This window comes from Zeus faber (assembly GCF_960531495.2).
Source record: "Zeus faber genome assembly, chromosome: 19".
Lineage (NCBI taxonomy): Eukaryota > Metazoa > Chordata > Actinopteri > Zeiformes > Zeidae > Zeus > Zeus faber.
The window spans coordinates 1,577,466-1,599,376 of NC_137206.1; the positions used below are offsets into that span (position 1 = coordinate 1,577,466).

The 21,911-nt window shown below is 47.8% G+C and overlaps 1 protein-coding gene across 1 annotated transcript in view; it reads right to left on the minus strand.

Annotated features, from left to right (window-relative positions):
* pxdc1b (PX domain containing 1b) overlaps positions 1-14,675 on the minus strand; it is an 18,469-nt gene extending 3,794 nt beyond the window's left edge. The window contains 1 exon segment of the mRNA XM_080020338.1: positions 14,262-14,675. Within this exon segment, the coding sequence (XP_079876464.1) occupies positions 14,262-14,524 (263 nt within the window). The 5' untranslated portion in view covers positions 14,525-14,675.
* Positions 14,676-21,911: the final 7,236 nt, after the last annotated feature.

Here is a 21,911-nt window from a genome sequence, read left to right on the forward strand (position 1 = left end):
TGGCGGATTTCGCATTTTTTTCTTTTTTGCATCATTTGAACGTGGAGAATCAGAGCTTCCAAACAAGGTGTCACTTGCGCAAATCAAGCAAATATTTTAAAAGCTATGACTTGTTAATGACAAGGGTTTGGCAAACTGTGATTCTGACATAATCACCTTCAAAGTTTTACCCACACCAGCTTCATTCAGCCAGCTCCCACAAGCAAATGGTTTGGAGGACCAACAAAACGACATGGCTACTTAACATACTGCTGAATGGGCCAATCACGAACAGCTCAACACAACTAATTTTGTTTTTAAAAAGCTTTTATTTAACAGTAAGAATATACATGTTTTATAAAAGTGGAATTATTTTGGAGTTTAAAAGTACTCTCTGTTCTCCAAGTACATAGTAATATCACAATCAGCATCGCTGTCGTTCTCCACGTCGCTGTGGGAGAACCGACTCTCTGAAAATGACATCCAGTACGCTTTGCTTACACTGACTTGGATCTATCGCACTGGTCAGATTAAGATCCCAAATATGACTCAGAGCTTCCTCCACCCGCTTCACGTAATCCATAACGATACGGAGAAGAAAGTTTTCACAGACAAGTGAGACCGGAACACCCCCGTGCTGCGCTTTAACTGTCTGTTTAGGGAAGTGACGTAGGTGCGTGACGCGAAGGGTTTTTCTTCTTCGCCGTTTCACAACAGTAGCTCCGTGTGTGTAAAAGTAGTACGACTTAAAGGTTGAACTCTATCAAGAGGGTTTCACATTGTGACTTCACATCACATGGAATATGGAGGAATGATCTTCACCTGGACGCTCGCTTTAAAGGAAACCATCGATCGGCGTTATTCAGCGTTGTTCAGCGTCTCGGTAAATGAACTGCATTTCTCCATGTCATCTAACGGGAATATTTAACTCCACCGTTTAACATTTTTCTACTATTTATAAATCAAACTCTGTTTTGAATATGTTAAGAGATTAAAAAAAATACGAAGAAACACGAACCTGGAAAAATCGAATTTTCCTTCAACAAAGGTTTTTTCAAATTATTTGGTGCTGCTGTCCATTTTAGAAATGCAGGAGATGGCGGCTTTTGCTGTGGTGGGTCACAAATACATTTGATTCTCTTGGTATATGTTACACTCAAAGAAAAAAAAACATTTCCAAAAATAAAAAAATCGATACCCATTTTTGTCCGTGTACTAGGCATTCATGAGGTGTGCTTAATAGCAGGCTAGAATGCCAGTACGGATGTGGGGCACGATGTCCGCTTCCCCCCTTGAGAATTTGCAACGCAATGTATCAGCGCCGGGAGCATCACCATGAAGCTTTTAACACTGACTTTTAACTCTCTGATGACCCCAACGTGTCGCTTTAACACCAACAAATCACGTCACGTTTGAAGCGAAGAATTTTCATTGTGGCGTTCAATAAAGATTTAGGGACCAGAGCCCGGGATGGAAATGGCACAAGGCTGCTAAACATGTCAAAAGGAAACAAAGCCGGAGATAACTCCTCCCCCAGAGACTCAACTCGGCTATTTCCCCTGCAAACAGCTTAACCACCATTTCTCAATTCGAAATCGAAACACAAGCAGCCGAAGATCTACAGATATCAGGAGGAGGAGGACTGTGGTCGAAAAAAAGATTAAAAGAAGACGCACGGAAGAAATAACGGATGGAGAATGTATCGACCCTTAAAGTGCCTTGAATTAAGGGACCGTGTCCAATTAGGGTATCAGAAAATGTTGTCAAAGTTAAGGAATTTTACCGTGTTTCGTATTTGTTAATTCCATTTGAAAATGTTTAAACACAAAATAAATAAAAAATAATAAATTAATGAATAAATTAAATTTTAATTTTAAATATTTAACTGTAGGTGGGACAAGAAGAATATTTTATGGAAGGTTTGTCACCGTATAGCTCAAATTTTCCAAAAACAAAACAAGAGACATAATTTTAATCTAAGAATGGGAGCTGTCAGTGTTCCCTCCTTTGACTTTGTATTTCTACCCCAGAGATTCTCAACCTTGGGCTCGCGGCCCCATGTGAGGTCACAGCATGTGATATGTACATGGGGATCATGGGCCATTTTTAAGATACTGATATATTGATATGTAATTGACATACCTAATAATAAATGTACCTAAATGGGTTTGAAATATGTCATAATTTCTATATAATCTATTTGGAGCTTCCTCCACGCTCAATGATTTAATAAAAGTCGATAGTGAAAAGGGTAAGAAAGATTGTTATCAAGTCTCTATATGTTACTTTTGGGCCTAAATATGAGTTGTAAATTATATAATATATATATAAAAAATATATAATAACAAATATAGAACAAAAAAATATATGGCAGCCCACTGCTCCGAGAAACGCCAGTTACTAGGATGTAAAATGCAGAGAAATGCATTTTGTTGCCTCAGTACTTGTACTCTGTGCAATGACAATTCGTTGAATCTAATCTGAACGTAAATATAATTTATAGTAAATAATATGATGACCTCATAAAGTGTCTTACTGTAAATATCATTTATAGTAAATAATATGTCATAAAGCATCTTACTGTAAATATCATTTATAGTAAACAATATGATGTCATAAAGCATCTTAATGTAAAAGAAATATAGAAAATAATATGACATCATAAAGCGTCTTACTCTTAATACCATTTGTAGTAAATATGATGACGTCATAAAGCGTCTTACTGTTAATATTATTTACAGTAAATCATATGATGACACCATAAGGCATCTTACTGTAAATATAATTTATAGTGAATAATATGATGAACACATAAAGCATCTTACTGTAAATCTCATCTCCTTCATTTTAGAACCAGACGTGTGACGTGTCAGTTAACCAAGACCAACTGAATATTTTGGGTCAAATTTGGTCGGTTTTTCCCTGATATCTGCTCTGTATGTGGGTCGATTTGGATGAAATTTAATCCACCAGTCCCTTGTGCATGCGTGGTGATAGTGGCGCCTGCCCTTGCGGTCGCCTGCGCCGGCACTCCGGTCGACTTCGCACATTTTAGTTTTTTTTTTTCCATTTTTTATCATAATGTCCGCCAAAAAAGCATCGGCAGTTATCTCCTATGGCCGCGATGCACTCGTGGATATAAAAACTTCCCAAAAAGAACAACTTTGGGACTTTTTATCCGTGGAACTAGAGTGGCCGACTGAAATTTTACGCGCCAACACTCTCTGGTAAACGAGGCGGCATTCGGCTCAGAATGCTCAGGACGCAACCTTACCGTCCACCTCTGCCAAGCATCCTTCTTACTAATGTTCAGTCTCTGGAGAACAAGATGGATGAACTTTGAGGGAGGATTAAATTCCAACGAGACACAAGGAACTGTTGCGTCGTCTGCCTGACGGAGACATGGCTGAACCCACTGGTGCCGGATGAAGCCATTTGTCCAGCCGAGTCCTTCTCCGTGTTCCGCGGTGACAGATCGGGGGAGTCGGGGAAATCCAAAGGTGGAGGCATCTGCCTCATGGTAAACAACCGCTGGTGTAACCCCAACAACACCACGTCTCTCTCCCACTCCTGCTCGCAGAACCTGGAACAGCTGACAATCTCATGCCGCCATTTTATCTCCCCCGGAATTCATCACGGTCATCATCACAGCCGTTTATATTCCACCGCAAGCGATGGGAGATTTGGATCATTGTTACACACGTTACAAGAACGGATACAAGACCGTCTCACTCCCTGCTTTTGGGAAATCAGATAACGCCACGATCTCGCTGGTTCCTGTTTACAGGCCTCTGATCGCGCGAGAACTGGTGGTGACTAGGGAAGTGAAGCGATGGACGGACCAATCAGAGGCTGCGCTTCAGGACGCGCTTATTGACGTCGACTGGGACATGTTCCAATCAAGTACAAGTGACGTCAGCGAGTTTACGGACGTAGCGGTGAGCTTCGTGGCTACGTTAGTGGACAGCATCGTCCCCACGGTGAAAGTTTGGATATTTCCAAACCAGAAGCCGTGGGTCGATAAATCCATCCTTGGCGCTCTGAATGCTCGCACGGCCGCTTACAGAACGACGGTCTTGTATCTAGAAATATGGACAATTACAAAGCGGCGTCATACAATCTGCGGAGGGCGGTGAGGGACGCTAAACGGACATACAGAGAGACTGTGGAGCTACAGATGGAGCAACGGGACACCAGACGCTTGTGGGAGGGGCTGCAGACTATAACAAACTACAAGAGCAGCTCCTCCCCAGCCACAAGTATCGAGGCCTCCCTCGCCAATGAACTGAACTCCTTTTATGCGCGGTTTGAGTCTGGAAACAGCACCGCTAGCTCACCGGCTAATTTGAGTTACACCGCTGGGGATGAGCGTGCACTCTCAGTGTGACATGACATGAGCATGACATCAGGAGGGCTCTGATGCAGGTGAACACCAGGAAAGCTGCGGGCCCAGATGGCATATCTGGACGAGTACTGAAGACCTGTGCTAACCAGCTAGCTCTGGTGCTCACTACAATATTCAACATCTCCCTGGCTGAATCAGTGGTCCCATCCTGCTTCAAGAGGTCCACCATCGTTCCTGTCCCGAAGACCGCATTTCCAACCTGCCTGAATGACTACTGTCCGGTGGCCATCACCTCATGGTCAAGAAGTGTATCGAGAGGCTGATAAAGGATTATATCTGTGCCTTCCTCCCCCCCACCTTGGACCCGTTGCAGTTCGCGTACCGGCAGAACAGATCCACGGATGACGCGGTCTCCCAGGTACTGCACACCACGCTCATGTACCTGGATGGCCAGAAGGGGGCCTATGTGAGAATGCTGTTCATAGATTATAGTTCAGCTTTCAATACCAGTCCCAACCAGACTGGCTGTCAAGCTGAAGGAGCTCGGACTGAATACTCCGCTGTGTGCCTGGATCCTGGACTTCCTCTCAGCACGGCCCCAGGTGGTCAGGGTGGGGAAGCACATGTCCAGCTCTCTCACTCCGAATACACCAGGGTTGCGTCCTCAGCCCCCTACTGTGCGCCCTGTACACACATGACTGTGTGGCCAGGTCCAGCTCCAACACCATCATCAAGTTTGCTGAGCACACCGGTGTCATGGGCCTGATCACCGACGGCAATGAGAAGGCCTACCGCGAGGAGGTGGCTGACCTGTCACTCTGGTGCCAGGACAACAGCCTCCACCTGAACGTCAGCAAAATTAAGGAGCTGATTGTGGACTTTAGGAGAGGATTACAACCAAGGACGCACGCGCCCTTGGTGATAAATGGGACTTCTGTTGACAGGGTGAGCAGTTTCAAGTACCTGGGAGTCCACATCACAGAGCACTTAACATGGACTTTACAAACAGACACTCTGGTGAGAAAGGCGAGGCAGCATCTTTACCACCTCAGGCAGCTGAGGAAATTCCGGGTCTCGGTGAGGATCCTCAAGTCCTTCTACTGTGGAGCGGTGGAGAGCATCCTGACAGGCAACATTACTGCCTGCTTTGGGAACTGTACTGCTCAGGACAGGCGGGCCCTGCAGAGGGTGGTGCATTCAGCTGAACGTACCACTGGAACTACCCTCCCCTCCCTGCAGGAGTTATACACCAGGAGGTGTAGTAGCAGAGCCCGTAGGATCATGAAGGATCCTCATCACCCCAACAACGGACTGTTTCAGCTGCTGCGTCAGGCAAGCGCCTCCGCAGTCACACAGCGAGAACAGAGAGACTGAGACTGAGTTTTTTTCCCTCAAGCCATAAGAACTGTCAACGCTGACCTCACCAGGGGTCCTCACTGAGTCACTCACATAGGCTCCACTACCTACTGTACTGTATGTAGCATACTGTACCGCATACTGTGTAACTGTTCTGGGTTGTTCGGTGTTATCATATTGCTGCGCCGTACTGTTGTATACTGTGCTGTATATCTCACAACACTACCTCACTTTATTCACATGCCACTTTAATGCACATATCTGTATATACATTAATAGTCATACCATATACATAAGCATATTCCCTTTATCTATTTTGTACCCCCACCCTGCATTACCTTTGAGTTCTTATTTTATTTTATTTTATTTTATTCTATAGTATTCGACTTACTGCATTACGTTTTAGGAATCAGTTAGTTAGTCAAGTAAAAATTCTTAGGTAGCTACTGTGTTCAGTCTAGAACATATTGTGTGTAATCACCAGGTGCGTTGCATTGACATTTCACTGCATATATGTATGAAAGTATGTATACGTATGAAAGTATGTATATGTATGTGACGAATAAACCTCTCAAATCTTAAATTTTGTGACATACCGGTTTAAACGACACCTCAACCATGTTCGTAGCTTATGCCTAAGTATGTGTTCCAGATAGTTTTAGCCGGTTTGGACATTTTCCGGCGTCAAATGCATTGTCTCTGTAATATCTAAATTTGTTTGGTTTTTCGCTAATGTTGACTCCGTATGTGGATGGATTTGGATGAAACTTCAACACTGAGGTCTTTGTGGCAACGCAGTTCAAACAAGACGTCAACCATGTTTGTGTGTTATGCCGAAGTTGGTTTTCCAGATTTCCAGGTTTTTGGCTTCAAAATTCAGAGAATTTTGGCCTGAACAATATCAAGGGGCCAAAAAAAAAAAAAAAAAGGATGACATCCTATGAAACTATAGTGTTTTTCACAAAGTTAATATTTACGACCGACCCCTAAAAACGTCATGGAACACATCACAAACAACACACACCTGTGTTTTTCTCCCAAAAACCTCCCTAAGTGAGTTCCCTCCAAAACTTCCTGTCTGTGCTTCCTGCAGGAAGCCATTATGCCATCATCTCTTCTCTGGGGGACATTTTGGGATTTTTTTCATGTAAAAAGCCCCAAATCTGCCAAATTGTTCCCTGATACCGACCGCTCTTCACTGGAAACCATTTCCACATTTAAAGATACCTTTCACTCAAAGTATTTGTACTAAGTACTTTGGTACTGTACTAAAGTTGAATTTTCAACTACTTACTTAAGTAAAGCAAATAAACAAATACACTTCATATATATACTTTTTTTTTTTATACTCAGGACTTATTTTTGTATATATATTTGTATATACAAAATGTATATACTATACTATACAAAATGTATATACTATGACATCATCTGCACAATGTTTTTGTAAATTCAAATGAGGATCTGCAGTATAAAAAGCTAAACGAGCAGCACTTAGACAGTGTTATATCAGGACACTGGCAATGCCAAGTACTTTTACTTTTAATACTTAAAGAACATTTAAGAGTCTTAAACGTGGCACTTTCACTTTTTAACAGTCGTGTTGTGTCTGGGTATTTCAGCCAGAATACCTCGAATATGAATTCAAACCTTTTTCTTTAATCTTTTAGTAGTAGACTGGGCAAAGACGACAGAGCGTCCAGCGTGGAAAACAAATGAGGAGGAAACAGTTGCAAAACAGGAAGTATGTCATTCTGAGTCATCTTCAGAGCCCTATCTCAACGGTCATCACTCGTCCTAATCATCGTCGGCTTGTTACACACAAACCTTGTGCAGAAAATCAGATAAACACATGTCAGCGCTGTGACACCATGTTATCTTCCCACCGCCCGTCGTCATGGTGACAACCACACGCTGTATCACACCATCAGCCACAGAGATGGAACAGGAAGCATCAATCAATAAGAAGAGAGAGAGACTGTCCAACACGTTGTCTCGTCTCTGTGTGTGTGTGTGTGTGTGTGTGTGTGTGTCTGTGTGTCTGTGTGTGTGTCTGTGTGTGTGTGTGTGTGTGTGTGTGTGTGTGTGTCTGTGTGTCTGTGTGTGTGTGTGTGTGTGTGTGTCTGTGTGTCTGTGTGTCTGTGTGTGTGTGACTGTGTGTGTGCGTGTGTGTGTGTGTGTGTGACTGTGTGTGTGCGTGTGTGTGTGTGTGTCTGTGTGTGTCTGTGTGTGTCTGTGTGTGTGTGTGTGTGTCTGTGTGTGTGTGCGTGTGTGTCTGTGTGTGTGTGTGACTGTGTGTGTGCGTGTGTGTGTGTGTGTGACTGTGTGTGTGCGTGTGTGTGTGTGTGTGACTGTGTGTGTGCGTGTGTGTGTCTGTGCGTGTGTCTGTGTGCGTGTGTGTGTCTGTGCGTGTGTCTGTGTGTGTGTGTGTGTCTGTGTGTGTGTGCGTGTGTGTCTGTGTGTGTGTGTGTGACTGTGTGTGTGCGTGTGTGTGTGTGTGTGACTGTGTGTGTGCGTGTGTGTGTGTGTGTGACTGTGTGTGTGCGTGTGTGTGTCTGTGCGTGTGTCTGTGTGCGTGTGTGTGTCTGTGTGTGTGTCTGTGTGTGTGTGTGTCTGTGTGTGTGTGTGTCTGTGTGTGTGCGTGTGTCTGTGTGTGTGTGTGTGTCTGTGTGTGTCTGTGTGTGTCTGTGTATGTGTGTGCGTGTGTGTGTGTGTGTCTGTGTGTATGTGTGTGCATGTGTGCGTGTGTGTGTGTGTGTTCAATGCCAGTAATTGTCTAGAAATGCATATTTTTCATGAATTTCTCGGTGGAAAGAGCTTTTGGATGAATGGGTGAACGATGGTTCGTCATGAATGATGATGGACCCTCCATGACAGAGAAAGACAAGAACATGCTGGGAGATGGAAGACTTGGCCAATTTCAATGAATCCAACGATTATCAATATTAACAATGGATTACAATATCACTTTTTTTTTTAAAAAATCACATCTACTTCCAGGAAGAGTTCCAATTTTTGGAAGTTTATGCCTGTTTTTCACTCATCCCACATGTAGCATGTGGGCCAGTTTCAGCCTCTTCTGCAAACTGGATGCTGCATCTGGAGTTCAGTGCAAAGTGGGGGACGAATCCACAACCTGCGTTCAGTGTAAAAACTCACTCCACATTTCAGGCAAAGCAACATGAAGCCACGGCCGTGACTGACTTTGCTGTTTTGTAAAACAACTTTTTTTTTTTTTTGCTCACCACAATTGGAAATCGGACCACAATTCGGCAGGTCACACATTTGGGTCTAACACCGGTAACAACACAGCGGCGCAGCGATGAAAACGGCAGCAACAAACAGCAAATTAGGCAGTAAAACTGAACTTATTTTCAAGACATAACTCCTTGCAGTGTCAGAGCGCTGTGGCATCACGTTGTCTTTGCCTGAAATGTGGAGATTGTTTTTGCACTTAGTGTAGATTGTGGATTGGTCCCCATTAATTGCACTGAACTCTAAGTGTGTCTGTTGTCATATATGGAAAAAATGCTGGAACCTACATATGAACTACATCAGCGCTGAGAAAAGAGACTTAAGAGAGATTAACTTCAAACTTCAAAAAAATCCAAATGACTACTTAAAAAAGATCTACATTCAATGTTAAAGTACTGGATCTCCATGATGACTGTTCCAGACCTGATATTGTGGGATGTTTTAGGTGGTATGAGGTCATTGTATCGCCATCTGATGTTTATTTTGTTTTAAATGTCCTCGCCAATACAACCCCAACGAAAGGCCCTGAAGGGATGGGTTTTTTAACGACATCGAGGCATGTCAGAATGGCTCGAATGCATAACCTGTGTTGTATTTTTAGCAAAAAGCTTTAAAACATATTTTGGGGACCTCAGAGACAATTTATTAACTTGTTGAAAAGGAGCACACGAGGTCCTCTTTAAGCCTACTTCACATCGAATGCAACAAACGATAAGAACAAACCGGAAGTCCATTCATTAATAAGGAGAGTCGGATTCTGCAGTCGGCTCCGAGATGCGTTCAAATCAAATTTTCCAAGTTCCACGTCCTCATGCGACAAGTTTGGGTCGGACACTGCGACCGGAAGTTACGTCCGTCAAGTTTTTTATTAAAACTCATTAACTCATTATTGGAACTCATTACTCATTAACTTCTAAAAAGAAGTTAACGAGTAACACATAAGAAAATAATAACTCCAACTCAGTACATACACCACACAATGGGCCTAAGGTTTGCGGGACGGGTGCTGTCGGGTCGGGGAGCGCCGCAGTGTACTTTCCAGGGCCCCTTGGAGGCCGCTCGCCGTCGTGGGTTGGGGTGCGGAAGGCGACGGTCGGCCTTGCTGCCGCTGCGTGGCTTCTCTGTGCCGGCTGCGGTCTGGGTGCAGGGGGCGGTGGGGGATCCACATGTCTGGTGTCTGCGGGCGTCGACGGGTGGGCTGTCATCCGTGTGGGCTGTCATCCGTGTGTCCTGCAGCTACATGGGTAGGTGCTCGGGACTTGTAGTCAGGTGGGGCATCTTGCCGGTTGCGGTGGGCGGTTGTGGCGTGGGACCTGGCTCCGGTGGGTTGTATGTTTGCACCTCAGGGGTGCAGGGTCTCCTCCCGCTCTCTCGGACGGGGTTACGCTCCTCGGGGGCCGGGCGTGGGGGTCGCTCCGCGGGCTTCCGGCTCGTCCGGGGGCCGGGGGGTCTTCTGTGGCTGCAGGGCGGGCTCCTCGGACGTTCCCTGCGGTCAAGGAGCGTCTGTACGGCTGCACGACTCAGGGGAGGCTTCAGGGCCTTTTCTGCTGCTTGGAGGCTACGATATGATACCAACCTTATACAACACACACACACACACACACACACACACACACACACACACACACACACACACACACACACACACACACACACACACACACACACACACACACACACACACACACACACACACACACCCCAGCAGCCTCCTGGTTGCATCCCTCTCTTTTTCTCCCTCATTTATTGCCATAACTATGAGAGGAAGAGGTCACATGACCAATTGTAATTTCAGTTTTCTTGGACTTAATTTACTCTGTTTTTCAATACATGTCATCTGATGTTCCCATGTTTGTTTTTCCGTGTACATGTTGTTTTTGTTTTCCATGTACATGTTGTTTGTTTCTATGTTCATGTTTTTCCATGCACATGTTTGTTTGCATGTTTATATTTTTTCATGCACATGTTGTTGTTTGTTTCTATGTTTATGATTTTCCATGTACTTGTTGTTGTTTGTTTCCATGTTTATGTTTTCCCATGTACATGTTTGTTTCTGTTTGTTTTTCCATGTACATGTTTGTTTCTATGTTTATGTTTTTCCATGAACATGTTGTTTGTTTCTATGTTTATGTTTTTCCATGTACTTGTTGTTTGTGTCTATGTTTATGTTTTTCCATGTACTTGTTGTTGTTTGTGTCTATGTTTATGTTTTTCCATGTACTTGTTGTTGTTTGTGTCTATGTTTATGTTTTTCCATGTACTTGTTGTTGTTTGTGTCTATGTTTATGTTTTTCCATGTACGTGTTGTTTGTGTCTATGTTTATGTTTTTCCATGTACGTGTTGTTTGTTTCTATGTTTATGTTTTTCCATGTACATGTTTGTTTCTATGTTTATGTTTTTCAATGTACATGTTTGTTTCTATGTTTATGTTTTTCCATGTACATGTTTGTTTCTATGTTTATGTTTTTCAATGTACATGTTTGTTTCTATGTTTATGTTTTTCCATGTACATGTTGTTTGTTTCTATGTTTATTTGTCTCACCTGTGGTGATTCCCCCTCTTGGAGTAGTGATCAGTTAAAACATGGTAAGATGGTTCTCCAAAGAGGGGGTTGGTGGTGGTTGTGTAATATAAAGCTGTGCTCTGCTCGTCCACAGCTCGTCACAGGACAGAGTTATTGCAGCAGTTGTTGATGATTAAAGAATGAATAAATAGTTTCATTGCAGGTTGACAAGTTGAACTCCACTGGCAACTAACTCTGTCCTAGATGCAATGGAACAAATACTGTGTTGTATGTCCAGCATGCTGACAGCACGGTAAAATAAATACAAAAATAAGCAAATAAATAAATAGATGGATAAATAAATAAAATTTAAAATAAATAAATAAATGTAAAAAAAAAATAATAATAATAATAATAATAATAACAACAATAACAATAATAATATTTATTATTAAATAATAAATTAATAAATAATTAAGTTAATCATAGGTAACGTTGGATGTCATCTTATTCACTCTCAATAAATCAAAACCTTTTTCTTAATTTGCAGACACCATAAAAAGGGTTTTAAACTCTCATTCATGGAAAATGGTAAATGTCCAGCTGATGAAACTACTCTGTTGTCGTCCAGACAGTTCAACCAACCATGGGGGGGGGGGGGGGGGGGGTCAGTGTCTTCGTGTCCTTTTCAGTCCACGGGTGCAAATAAAGAGCGTCCCTCCCTCCTCTCCCGCCCAGTGTGACACCATCTATGTCATCATGACTTCAGGCTCCAAGCGGCTGCCGCCCTGTCCTCCTCCTCCTCCTCTTCCTCCTCCTCCTCCTCCTCCTCCTCCTCCTTCTCCTCCTCCTCCTCCTCCTCCTCTTCCTCCTCCTTCTCTTCCTCCTCCTCCTCCTTCTCTTCTTCCTCCTCCTCCTCCTCTTCCTCCTCCTCCTTCTTCCTCCTCCTCCTCCTCCCCCTGTTGCTGGGACGCAGCTCTGAAACAGCAAACACGCCGGGCAAAGCAGGGCCAGCAGGAACGACGTCCCGACAGGACTTCCCATGTGAGTGGGAATTAAAAAGCTCGAGGGTAGAAAATGAAACCTCACACAGGGGTGACAGAGATTTGGGGTTTTTTTTAGACCCTGGTCCCCGGGTGTCATCGGTCTCTGACTCACAGACGATACTATTTAAAAATAAACGGAATGAAAAGAAGTGGAACCTGGGTCACGAGGTCCCAACGCATCATCTCTTCCCATAATGCATTGCACAGCGGTGGAGGCAGGGAAGCAGCGGCCGTCATCAACGCTGACAGATACTTTCAAGTGGAAGGGAAGGAAGTGAGTGTTTCCAGTCCTAAACTGGGGAGGGAAGGAGGGGGGTACGTGCCGGGAGACGGGCCAAACCCAGCGCAAAACACCGGCTTTGGTTGCCAGTTTGGGTTTCGAGCGCCGGGGCAACGTTGTCAGGGCTCCGGGACTGTGGGGGGCGTCACTGCACAACTTCTCCAGAGTTAACTCTTCACTGAGACCAGGGGGACGGCTGGGGGGCTTCACACCACTGTTGAGCCTTTGGATCCGACTGAAATCCCCGTTTAAGATCCTACAACACACACGCACGCACGCACACAAGAGGCTATTTGCCCGCGTTTTATACCTTGATCCTAAGATGGAGATGTTTTTTGTTTGCTGTTGACTGTATTCATTCTTACCTTTAAATTATTAGAGATTAATTGTAATTAAAAATAAATTATACAAATAGAAATATATATATCATAAAGAAACTTTGTATAATAAATACCGTAAATATATAAATATTAAGGCCTCCCAGGTGTCTCAGAGCGGCATCCGCCGGGTGACCGGTTCGATACCGGGGCTGGGGCGGACCAGTTCCTTCTTAAACTGTCGGAACCACACGTAGGTCAATGAGACGTTAAAACATGTTGAAAGCCTGAACACACTGCGGAAGCAGGGAACTTCATTGATTCTGGTTCAGTATCATGCTCGGTGAACGTCTGGCGTTAAAGGATTCATTTGCAGGTCTTCAGCGTTGTTAAAATGTTGGTTGCCATCTTTTACAACCGCTCATATCAACAACCTTGTCCAAGGCTCCACTAGTGGGTCCCTGGTTCCCGCCGGATTCCCCCGCAACTCAGAGAATTCCACTTGAAACGTCTTTTTTGGTGAACGTTCACAAACGTCGACAGTTCACTGACCGCATGGAGGTCGTGTTCGCCGCTTTGCCAGACTCACCGCGGCTCAGCTTCACTTCTCGAAGCACACCAGACCTTTGCATTCTGGCCGGGAAAGGCGGCGGACCCCGCCACCAACGATGACAACAGCGTATAAAGAAAGCAGTGCGTGCATAACGCAAATACATCAAATTGCTCTTTCCTTTAAAGAAAAAGGAGTCCAACACGAGATTTTTTTAATTTTTATAATCTGATGGATTACCACTTTAACTTTAATATTCTGTACTAATTCACATAATAGAGACTGTCTGTGCATGTTTGTTTGGGCTTCATTCGATTATTTCATAAAGATTCTGTCATGTTAAGATGAAAATATAAAAATACTTCATTGATCTTATCTTGAAATCGGAAGATTTTAATTATAATATAAAATAGTATAAAATACAATGAAAATAGATATAATAAATATCATAAAATATATGACTATTTAAATGAGCACAATTCAGGGGGGGATTCAATGAGTCAATATGTGGAATATTCTTAAAAAATATATTCCACCAAATTCAGGGCTATCAGAAATAAAATACGTTGTTTTTGTTCATTTTTGTTTGTTTTCCTATCATTTGGAGTTGAATGTGTTGAATGTGTGACCCACCTTCTATGATGGGCGACTCGGACAGCTCCGCGCGGTCCTCCGGGAAGGACTCCAGCAGCCTCTGGAACAGCTTCCCCAGGTCCGAGTAGCTCCTGTGCAGGTAGAGGACGTTCCGGTCGGACCACTCCGTCCGGATCTCGTAGAACTCCTCTTCCTCCGCCGCCACGGGGCTGAGCAGGAGGCGGCGGAGCCCGTTCACCCAGCAGCCCTTCACGAACATGTTGACCAGGGACGTTCCCTCGAACACGGCCGATGCCATCGCCCCCCCCGCGCGGGTCAGTCCCGCATCCTGGAGCCCAAACCCCGGGGGCCGCTGCTGCACGACACGGGGGAGGGGGGGTTGTGGAGAAAGTACCGAACGGAGCGAGAAGTGAAACGACAGAAAGTAAACAGCGACCGGAGCAACTGGTGTCAACTGGCCCGTCCCGCAGCTGCGGCAGGACGTTTGGGCGTTTGGTCGCTCGGCCCATTGCTGACGCGGGACTCGCGAACGACTCGCTCGTAGCGAACGAATCTTTTTAGATGACTCGGGAGTCTGGAGTCACTCGGGGCAAAAGTGAGCGGGTGAAGGCCCCCCGGCATGCGTGACGCGGCACGGGAAAAAGTGAACGCACATCAAATAAAAACACCCCATTTTTATTTGTTTTGGACAGGGGATGGTGGCTCAGGAGGTAGAGCTGGTGGTCTAGTCATCTAAAGGTTGCTGGTTGGATCCCAGGCTCCTCCTGCTAGCATGCTGTAGTGTCCTTGAGCAAGACACTTAACCCCTCATTGCTCCTGATGGCTGCGTCCGTCGCTGTTTGAATAATTGTAAGTGGCTTTGGATGAAAGCGTCTGATCAATGTAATGTTTTGTTTGGAGGCCGGTTCTCCCCTATGCACATGTGACAGGGGTCAGGGGGTCGGGGGGCATGCGTGACACGGGACGCACAGGGGGGCTTTATTTGATTTGTTCAACTAAATAAAATAAATACACCTCAAATAAAAACACTTTTTATTTTTTGGAGACTGACATGCAGCTTAGAAAGCTATGTGGCACAACTCCCCTTATTCACATGTGGCAGGGACTGGGGGACTGGGGGACTGCGTGACTGGGGGACTGGGGGGACTGCGTGACGGGGGGACTGCGTGACTGGGGGACTGCGTGACTGGGGGACTGGGGGGACTGCGTGACTGGGGGACTGCGTGACTGGGGGACTGGGGGGACTGCGTGACTGGGGGACTGGGGGCTATTTAACCTGGAGCTTGCAGCTCGTACGTTCAAATAATTCCCTGGAAAAGTTCCCGCCACAAAAATGTATCCAACATTCCATTCATTCATTTTTTTGTGCCCTTGTCAGTCACAGGCCCCTTAGAATCATCCAAACCTGCCCCCATGCAGCTCAAATGGATTTAAATCCAAGTAACTAGTAAGTCCAAGGTATTCATATCCAACTCAATGTGGCTGATTTACACTTTCACGTTACACCAAAATAAGTAATTTGGACGGAAAAATTCAATTGTTTCTGTGACTCACGCTGACACGCAACTGCAAAATGAATACGTCTTAAAGAGGATGACGCTAAAGTGTTTCCTGACGTGAACAGTTTGCATTCTTCCACCAAAATAAAGAATCGTTCCAGAATGACACGATTTCCTGTGAGAATTCCCCTCAGTGCTCAAATCAGAGGCCGAACCGACTCCTCCGTCTCCGTCGAACGGCTCATTTCACGGAGTGACTCGTCAGGGACCGAATCCCAAAGAAGAATCGAACCTTTCGCCACAACGGATCTCAAACGTGGCAAAAGACATTTTACTGAGGAAAAAAGAAAAGAAAAGAAAACATTTCTCAACCCAAACAGAGACCAATCCCCCAAAAGTCATCCAAAAAAACCTGTGGTGAAGTTAGAAATAGAAATATGTTCAATACGCGGACTTTGCGGGCGATTATCTTTGCGTGAGGGGCCGCAGCTGTAAAGTGACGACGTGGTCTTCATCAGCTGCTGATTACACACGAACCGAGCGCTCGACCGCGGCGACGCGTCCTGTTTAAAAAGGAGCTGCGTCTGGAAAGTTCCCCGCGGCCCAGGGACCGTCTGGAAAGTTCCCCGCGGCCCAGGGACCGTCTGGAAAGTTCCCCGCGGCCCAGGGACCGTCTGGAAAGTTCCCCGCGGCCCAGGGACCGTCTGGAAAGTTCCCCGCGGCCCAGGGACCGTCTGGAAGGTGCAGGCGCGGGAGGAAGCGGAGGCGGGGAAGGGAATCCAGCGCACGCGCAGAGGCCGGGGGCTCCCCTCTCCGCGGAGGAAGCAGCGGAGCGCTCTTCCTGTTTCCCTTCCTCCTCCGCCTCCTCCTTCCTCTGCAGGGGATGAACACGCCCGGACAGAGTGGCCCCTGGCCTCTGACCCCTGGCCCCTGCACCCCCCTGAACCCTGTGGACCCACATCTGCTTGTACTTATTGTAATTAGAACTACATTTATAATTATCATCGCACATACAGAAAGCGTAATTGTTAAAGTAATAATCTGTTATTATTAAAGTAAAAACCCGCTGATGTTTTCCTTCTTCTGATCAGAATGTGAATTGTTGATACAGAATTGATGTTTTCTTTTATTTTTTGTGATTTCTTTACTTTTATTGTATATTGTCAATTCTTTCAATTTTTTATTTATATTTCTTATTATTGCCTGTGCATCCCCACCCTGCATGAATAAAATGTCTATCTGTCTGTCTGCCTCTATCTATTGATCTACCTACGTACCTGTCTGTCTGTCTGTCTGTTTATCTATCTATTTATTTATCTGTCTGTATCTGTTTGCCTGTCTGTCTGTATGACTGTCTGTCTGTCTGTCTGTCTGTCTGTCTGTCTGTCTGTCAGTCCAACATACAGTAGACCAATACTATTCTCCTGTCTTCCATTGCCTTGATGCCATGACAACCACTTTATCTGTTTTTTATCGATCACTGATACAAACCAACCAGCTCCAACCTGACACCGGGTGCCTGACGCCGGATGCCTGACGCTGGAGGCCTGACGCCGGGGGGCCTGAGTGCCTGACGCCGGGTGCCTGGGTGCCTGACGCCGGGTGCCTGGGTGCCTGACGCCGGGTGCCTGGGTGCCTGACGCCGGGTGCCTGACGGCAGGTGCCTGGGTGCCTGACACCGGGTGCCTGACACCGGGTGCCTGACGCCGGATGCCTGGGTGCCTGACGCCGGATGCCTGACGCTGGATGCCTGACGCCGGGGGGCCTGAGTGCCCGACGCCGGGTGCCTGGGTGCCTGATGCCAGGTGCCTGGGTTCCTGACGCCGGGTGCCTGGGTTCCTGACGCCGGGTGCCTGACACCGGGTGCCTGGGTGCCTGACACTGGGTGCCTGGGTGCCTGAGGCCGGGTGCCTGGGTGCCTGATGCCAGGTGCCTGGGTTCCTGACGCCGGGTGCCTGGGTTCCTGACGCCGGGTGCCTGACACCGGGTGCCTGGGTGCCTGACACTGGGTGCCTGGGTGCCTGACGCCAGGTGCCTGGGTGCCTGACGCCGGGTGCCTGGGTGCCTGACGCCGTGTGCCTGAGTGCCTGACTCTGGGTGCCTGATGCCTGATGCCTGGGTTCCTGACACCGGGTGCCTGGGTGCCTGACGCCGGGTGTCTGACGCCGGGTGCCTGACGCCAGATGCCTGGGTGCCTGACTCCGGGTGCCAGGGTGCCTGACGCTGGGTGCCTGGTTGCCTGACGCCGGGTGCCTGGGTGCCTGACACCGGGTGCCTGCGTGCCTGACGCCAGGTGCCTGGGTGCCTGACGCCGGGTGCCTGACGCCGTGTGCCTGACGCCGTGTGCCTGGGTGCCTGACACCGGGTGCCCGGGTGCCTGACGCCAGGTGCCTGGGTGCCTGACGCCAGGTGCCTGGGTGCCTGACACCGGGTGCCTGGGTGCCTGGGTGCCTGACACCGGGTGCCTGGGTGTCTGACGCCAGGTGCCTGGGTGCCTGACGCCAGGTGCCTGGGTGCCTGACTTCGGGTGCCTGGGTGCCTGATGACGGGCCCTGACGCTGGGTGCCTGACGCCGGGTGCCTGACGCCGGGTGCCTGACGCCGGGTGCCTGGGTGCCTGACGCCAGGTGCCTGGGTGCCTGACGCCGGGTGCCTGGGTGCCTGACGCCGGGTGCCTGGGTGCCTGACGCTGGGTGCCTGGGCCTGACGCCGGGTGCCCGGGTGTCTGACGCCGGGTGCCTGGGTGCCTGACGCCGGGTGCCTGGGTGCCTGACGCCGGGTGCCTGGGTGCCTGACGCTGGGTGCCTGGGCCTGACGCCGGGTGCCTGGGTGCCTGACGCCAGGTGCCTGGGTGCCTGACTTCGGGTGCCTGGGTGCCTGATGACGGGCCCTGACGCTGGGTGCCTGACGCCGGGTGCCTGGGTGCCTGACGCCAGGTGCCTGGGTGCCTGACTTCGGGTGCCTGGGTGCCTGATGACGGGCCCTGACGCTGGGTGCCTGACGCCGGGTGCCTGGGTGCCTGATGCCGGGTGCCTGGGTGCCTGACGCTGGGTGCCTGGGCCTGACGCCGGGTGCCTGGGTGCTTGACACCAGGTGCCTTACTACTAAGAAGAGGAGGAGGAGGAGGAGGAGGAGGAAGAGCAGGAGGAAGAAGAGGAGGAGAAGGAAGAGGAGGAGGAGGAAGAGGAGAAGGAGGAGGAGGAGGAGGAGGAGGAGGAAGAGGAGAAGGAGGAGGAGGAGGAAGAGGAGGAGGAAGAGGAGGAGGAGGAGGAGGAGGAGGAAGAGGACACTGTCCTTTATATTTCAATGGATATGAGGCTGCAGGGAGTGAGTAGTGAATTTACTGTTAATAAGATGAATTAATAATGATCATAATAATACACAGACAAATAAAATATGACAATCTACAGAAAACCTCAAGATAAACAACAAAATATAAACTAAAAAACACAATATCAGAAAAACAATAAATAAATAGACAGACAGATAGATAGATAGACAGACAGACAGACAGGCAGACAGACACACAGACACACAGGCAGACAGACACACAGACAGACAGGCAGACAGGCAGACAGGCAGACAGGCAGTGTTGTGTTCTCAACATGTGCTCAGCGTGGTCGTCCATCTTTAATAACAGGATGTGTTTTTCTCTGGAGTCTTCACTCTGTGGTTTCGGCCACATCCACGACTCAGCACATTGTGGAAACAGAGACGCAGAACTGACGCCGTCTAACTCTCCACGCAGGGAGCAGTGAGACCGCTTTGGGGGGGTGAGACATCCAGGGCTCCCGAAGCCGCTTTACCCCCAACACGCTGGCGACAGGCCCCCGGGACGCGCTCAGAGTTCTTTCGAACAATTTGCGACAAGTTTGGGTTCGACACGACGAGCGGAAGCGACGTGGCTGGAGTTTCTCATTGGAACTGACGTGAAAAGGAAGTGAAGGAGTCTGGTTCATTGAAGAATCATCAACAACATGGACGTCACCTCCACCAATGTCCATCTTCTACTGCTCTTCACAATTTGCAAACACTATTTGAAAGGAGCTTTAAACTGTCATTCATGGAAAATGGTAAATATCCAGCTGTGCAAACTAATCTGTTGTACTGGGGAAAGACAGGATTCCCATTTACCCAGACACATTATGGGATGCAAAATACAGTTCATGTGAAAGTTCTGTTACTTTAAAATATATGAACTCAAATATCAGTGAAAGCATCTGCAAATAACAACGTGAGTCGGATTCAAAAATCAAGTTTTCTTAAATGTCTTTCTCTCAAGACAAACAATTAAAAATCAAATCAGTCAAATCAGTTTAAATATTTAAAAATCAGTCTAAATGGCGGCTTCGGGAGCCCAGTGTGGCGATAGTGGCGACGCCCCTAGCGGTCGCCTGCGCCGGCGCTCCGGTTTCTTTCTTACTCTTTAGTATTTTTTTCCTTTTTTTATCACAATGTTCGCCAGAAAAACATCAACAATTAACTCATACGGCCGCGATGCACTCATGGATATAAAAATTTCCCTAAACGAACAACTTTGGGACTTTTTATCCGTGGGAGCAGAGTGGCCGGCGGAAATCCTACGCGGGAACACTCGCAACAACAACTACAACAGAAATGGAGTCGCTGTTCCACGAGCCGGCCCACGGAGGAAGCACCGAGGTAAACGAGGCGGCATTCGGGTCAGAATGAGGACGCAACCTTACCGTCCACCTCTGCCAAGCATCCTTCTTGCTAACGTCCAGTCCCTGGAGAACAAGATGGATGAACTTCGAGCGAGGATTCAATTCCAGCGAGACACGAGGAACTGTTGCGTCCTCTGCCTGACGGAAACATGGCTGACCCCACTGGTGCCGGATGAAGCCATACGTCCAGCCGAGGCCTTCTCCGTGTTCCGCGGCGACAGAACGGGAGAGTCGGGGAAATCCAAAGGTGGAGGCGTCTGCCTAATGGTAAACAACCGCTGGTGTAACGCCAACAACACCAAATTCCTCTCCCACTCCTGCTCGCCGAACCTGGAACAGCTGACCATACTATGCCGTCCATTTTATCTCCCCCGGGAATTCAGCACGGTCATCATTACAGCCGTTTATATCCCACCGCAAGCGGACACCGACGCAGCTCTGTCGGTTCTGTACGATGTGTTGTGCGGATTTCAGAACAGACATCCCGACGCGGCTGTGGTGGTGACTGGGGACTTTAACAGGGCCAACCTGAAAAAAGTTCTGCCGAATTTCCACCAACACATCACGTGTGCCACCAGGGGAGACAGAACTCTGGACCATTGTTACACTCCTTACAAGAACGGATACAAGCCCGTCTCGCTCCCTGCTTTCGGGAAATCAGATCACGCCGCGATCTCGCTGCTTCCTGTTTACAGGCCTCTGATCGCGCGGGATCTGGTGATGACGAGGGAAGTGAAGCGGTGGACGGACCAATCAGAGGCTGCGCTTCAGGACGCTCTGACTGACGTAGACTGGGACGTGTTCCAAGCGAGTTCAAGTGACGTCAGCGAGTTTACGGAGGTTGTAGTGAGTTTTGTGGCTACGCTCGCGGATGAAATCGTTCCTACGGTGAAAGTTCGGATATTTCCAAACCAGAAACCATGGGTTGATAAATCCATCCGCTGTGCTCTGAATGCGCGCACGGCCGCTTACAACGACGGACTTGTATCTGGTAACATGGACAATTACAAAGCGGCGTCGTACAATCTGCGGAGGGCGGTGAGGGACGCCAAACGGACGTACAGAGACACCGTGGAGCTGCAGATGGAGCGGGGGGACACAAGACGCTTGTGGGAGGGGCTGCGAACAATAACAAACTACAAGAGCAGCTCCTCCCCAGCCACGAGTGTGGACGCCTCCCTGGCCAACCAACTGAACTCCTTTTATGCGCGGTTCGAGTCTGGCAGCAGCACCGCTAGCTCGCCGGCTAATTGGAGCTACACCGCTGGGGATGAGCGCGCACTCTCAGTGTCCGTGCACGAGGTCAGGAGGGCTTTGATGCGGGTGAACACCAGGAAAGCTGCGGGTCCAGACGGCATATCTGGACGAGTACTGAAGACCTGTGCTAACCAGCTAGCTCCGGTGTTCACCACAATATTCAACATCTCCCTGGCTGAATCAGTGGTCCCATCCTGCTTCAAGAGGTCCACCGTCGTTCCTGTCCCGAAGATCGCCTCTCCAAC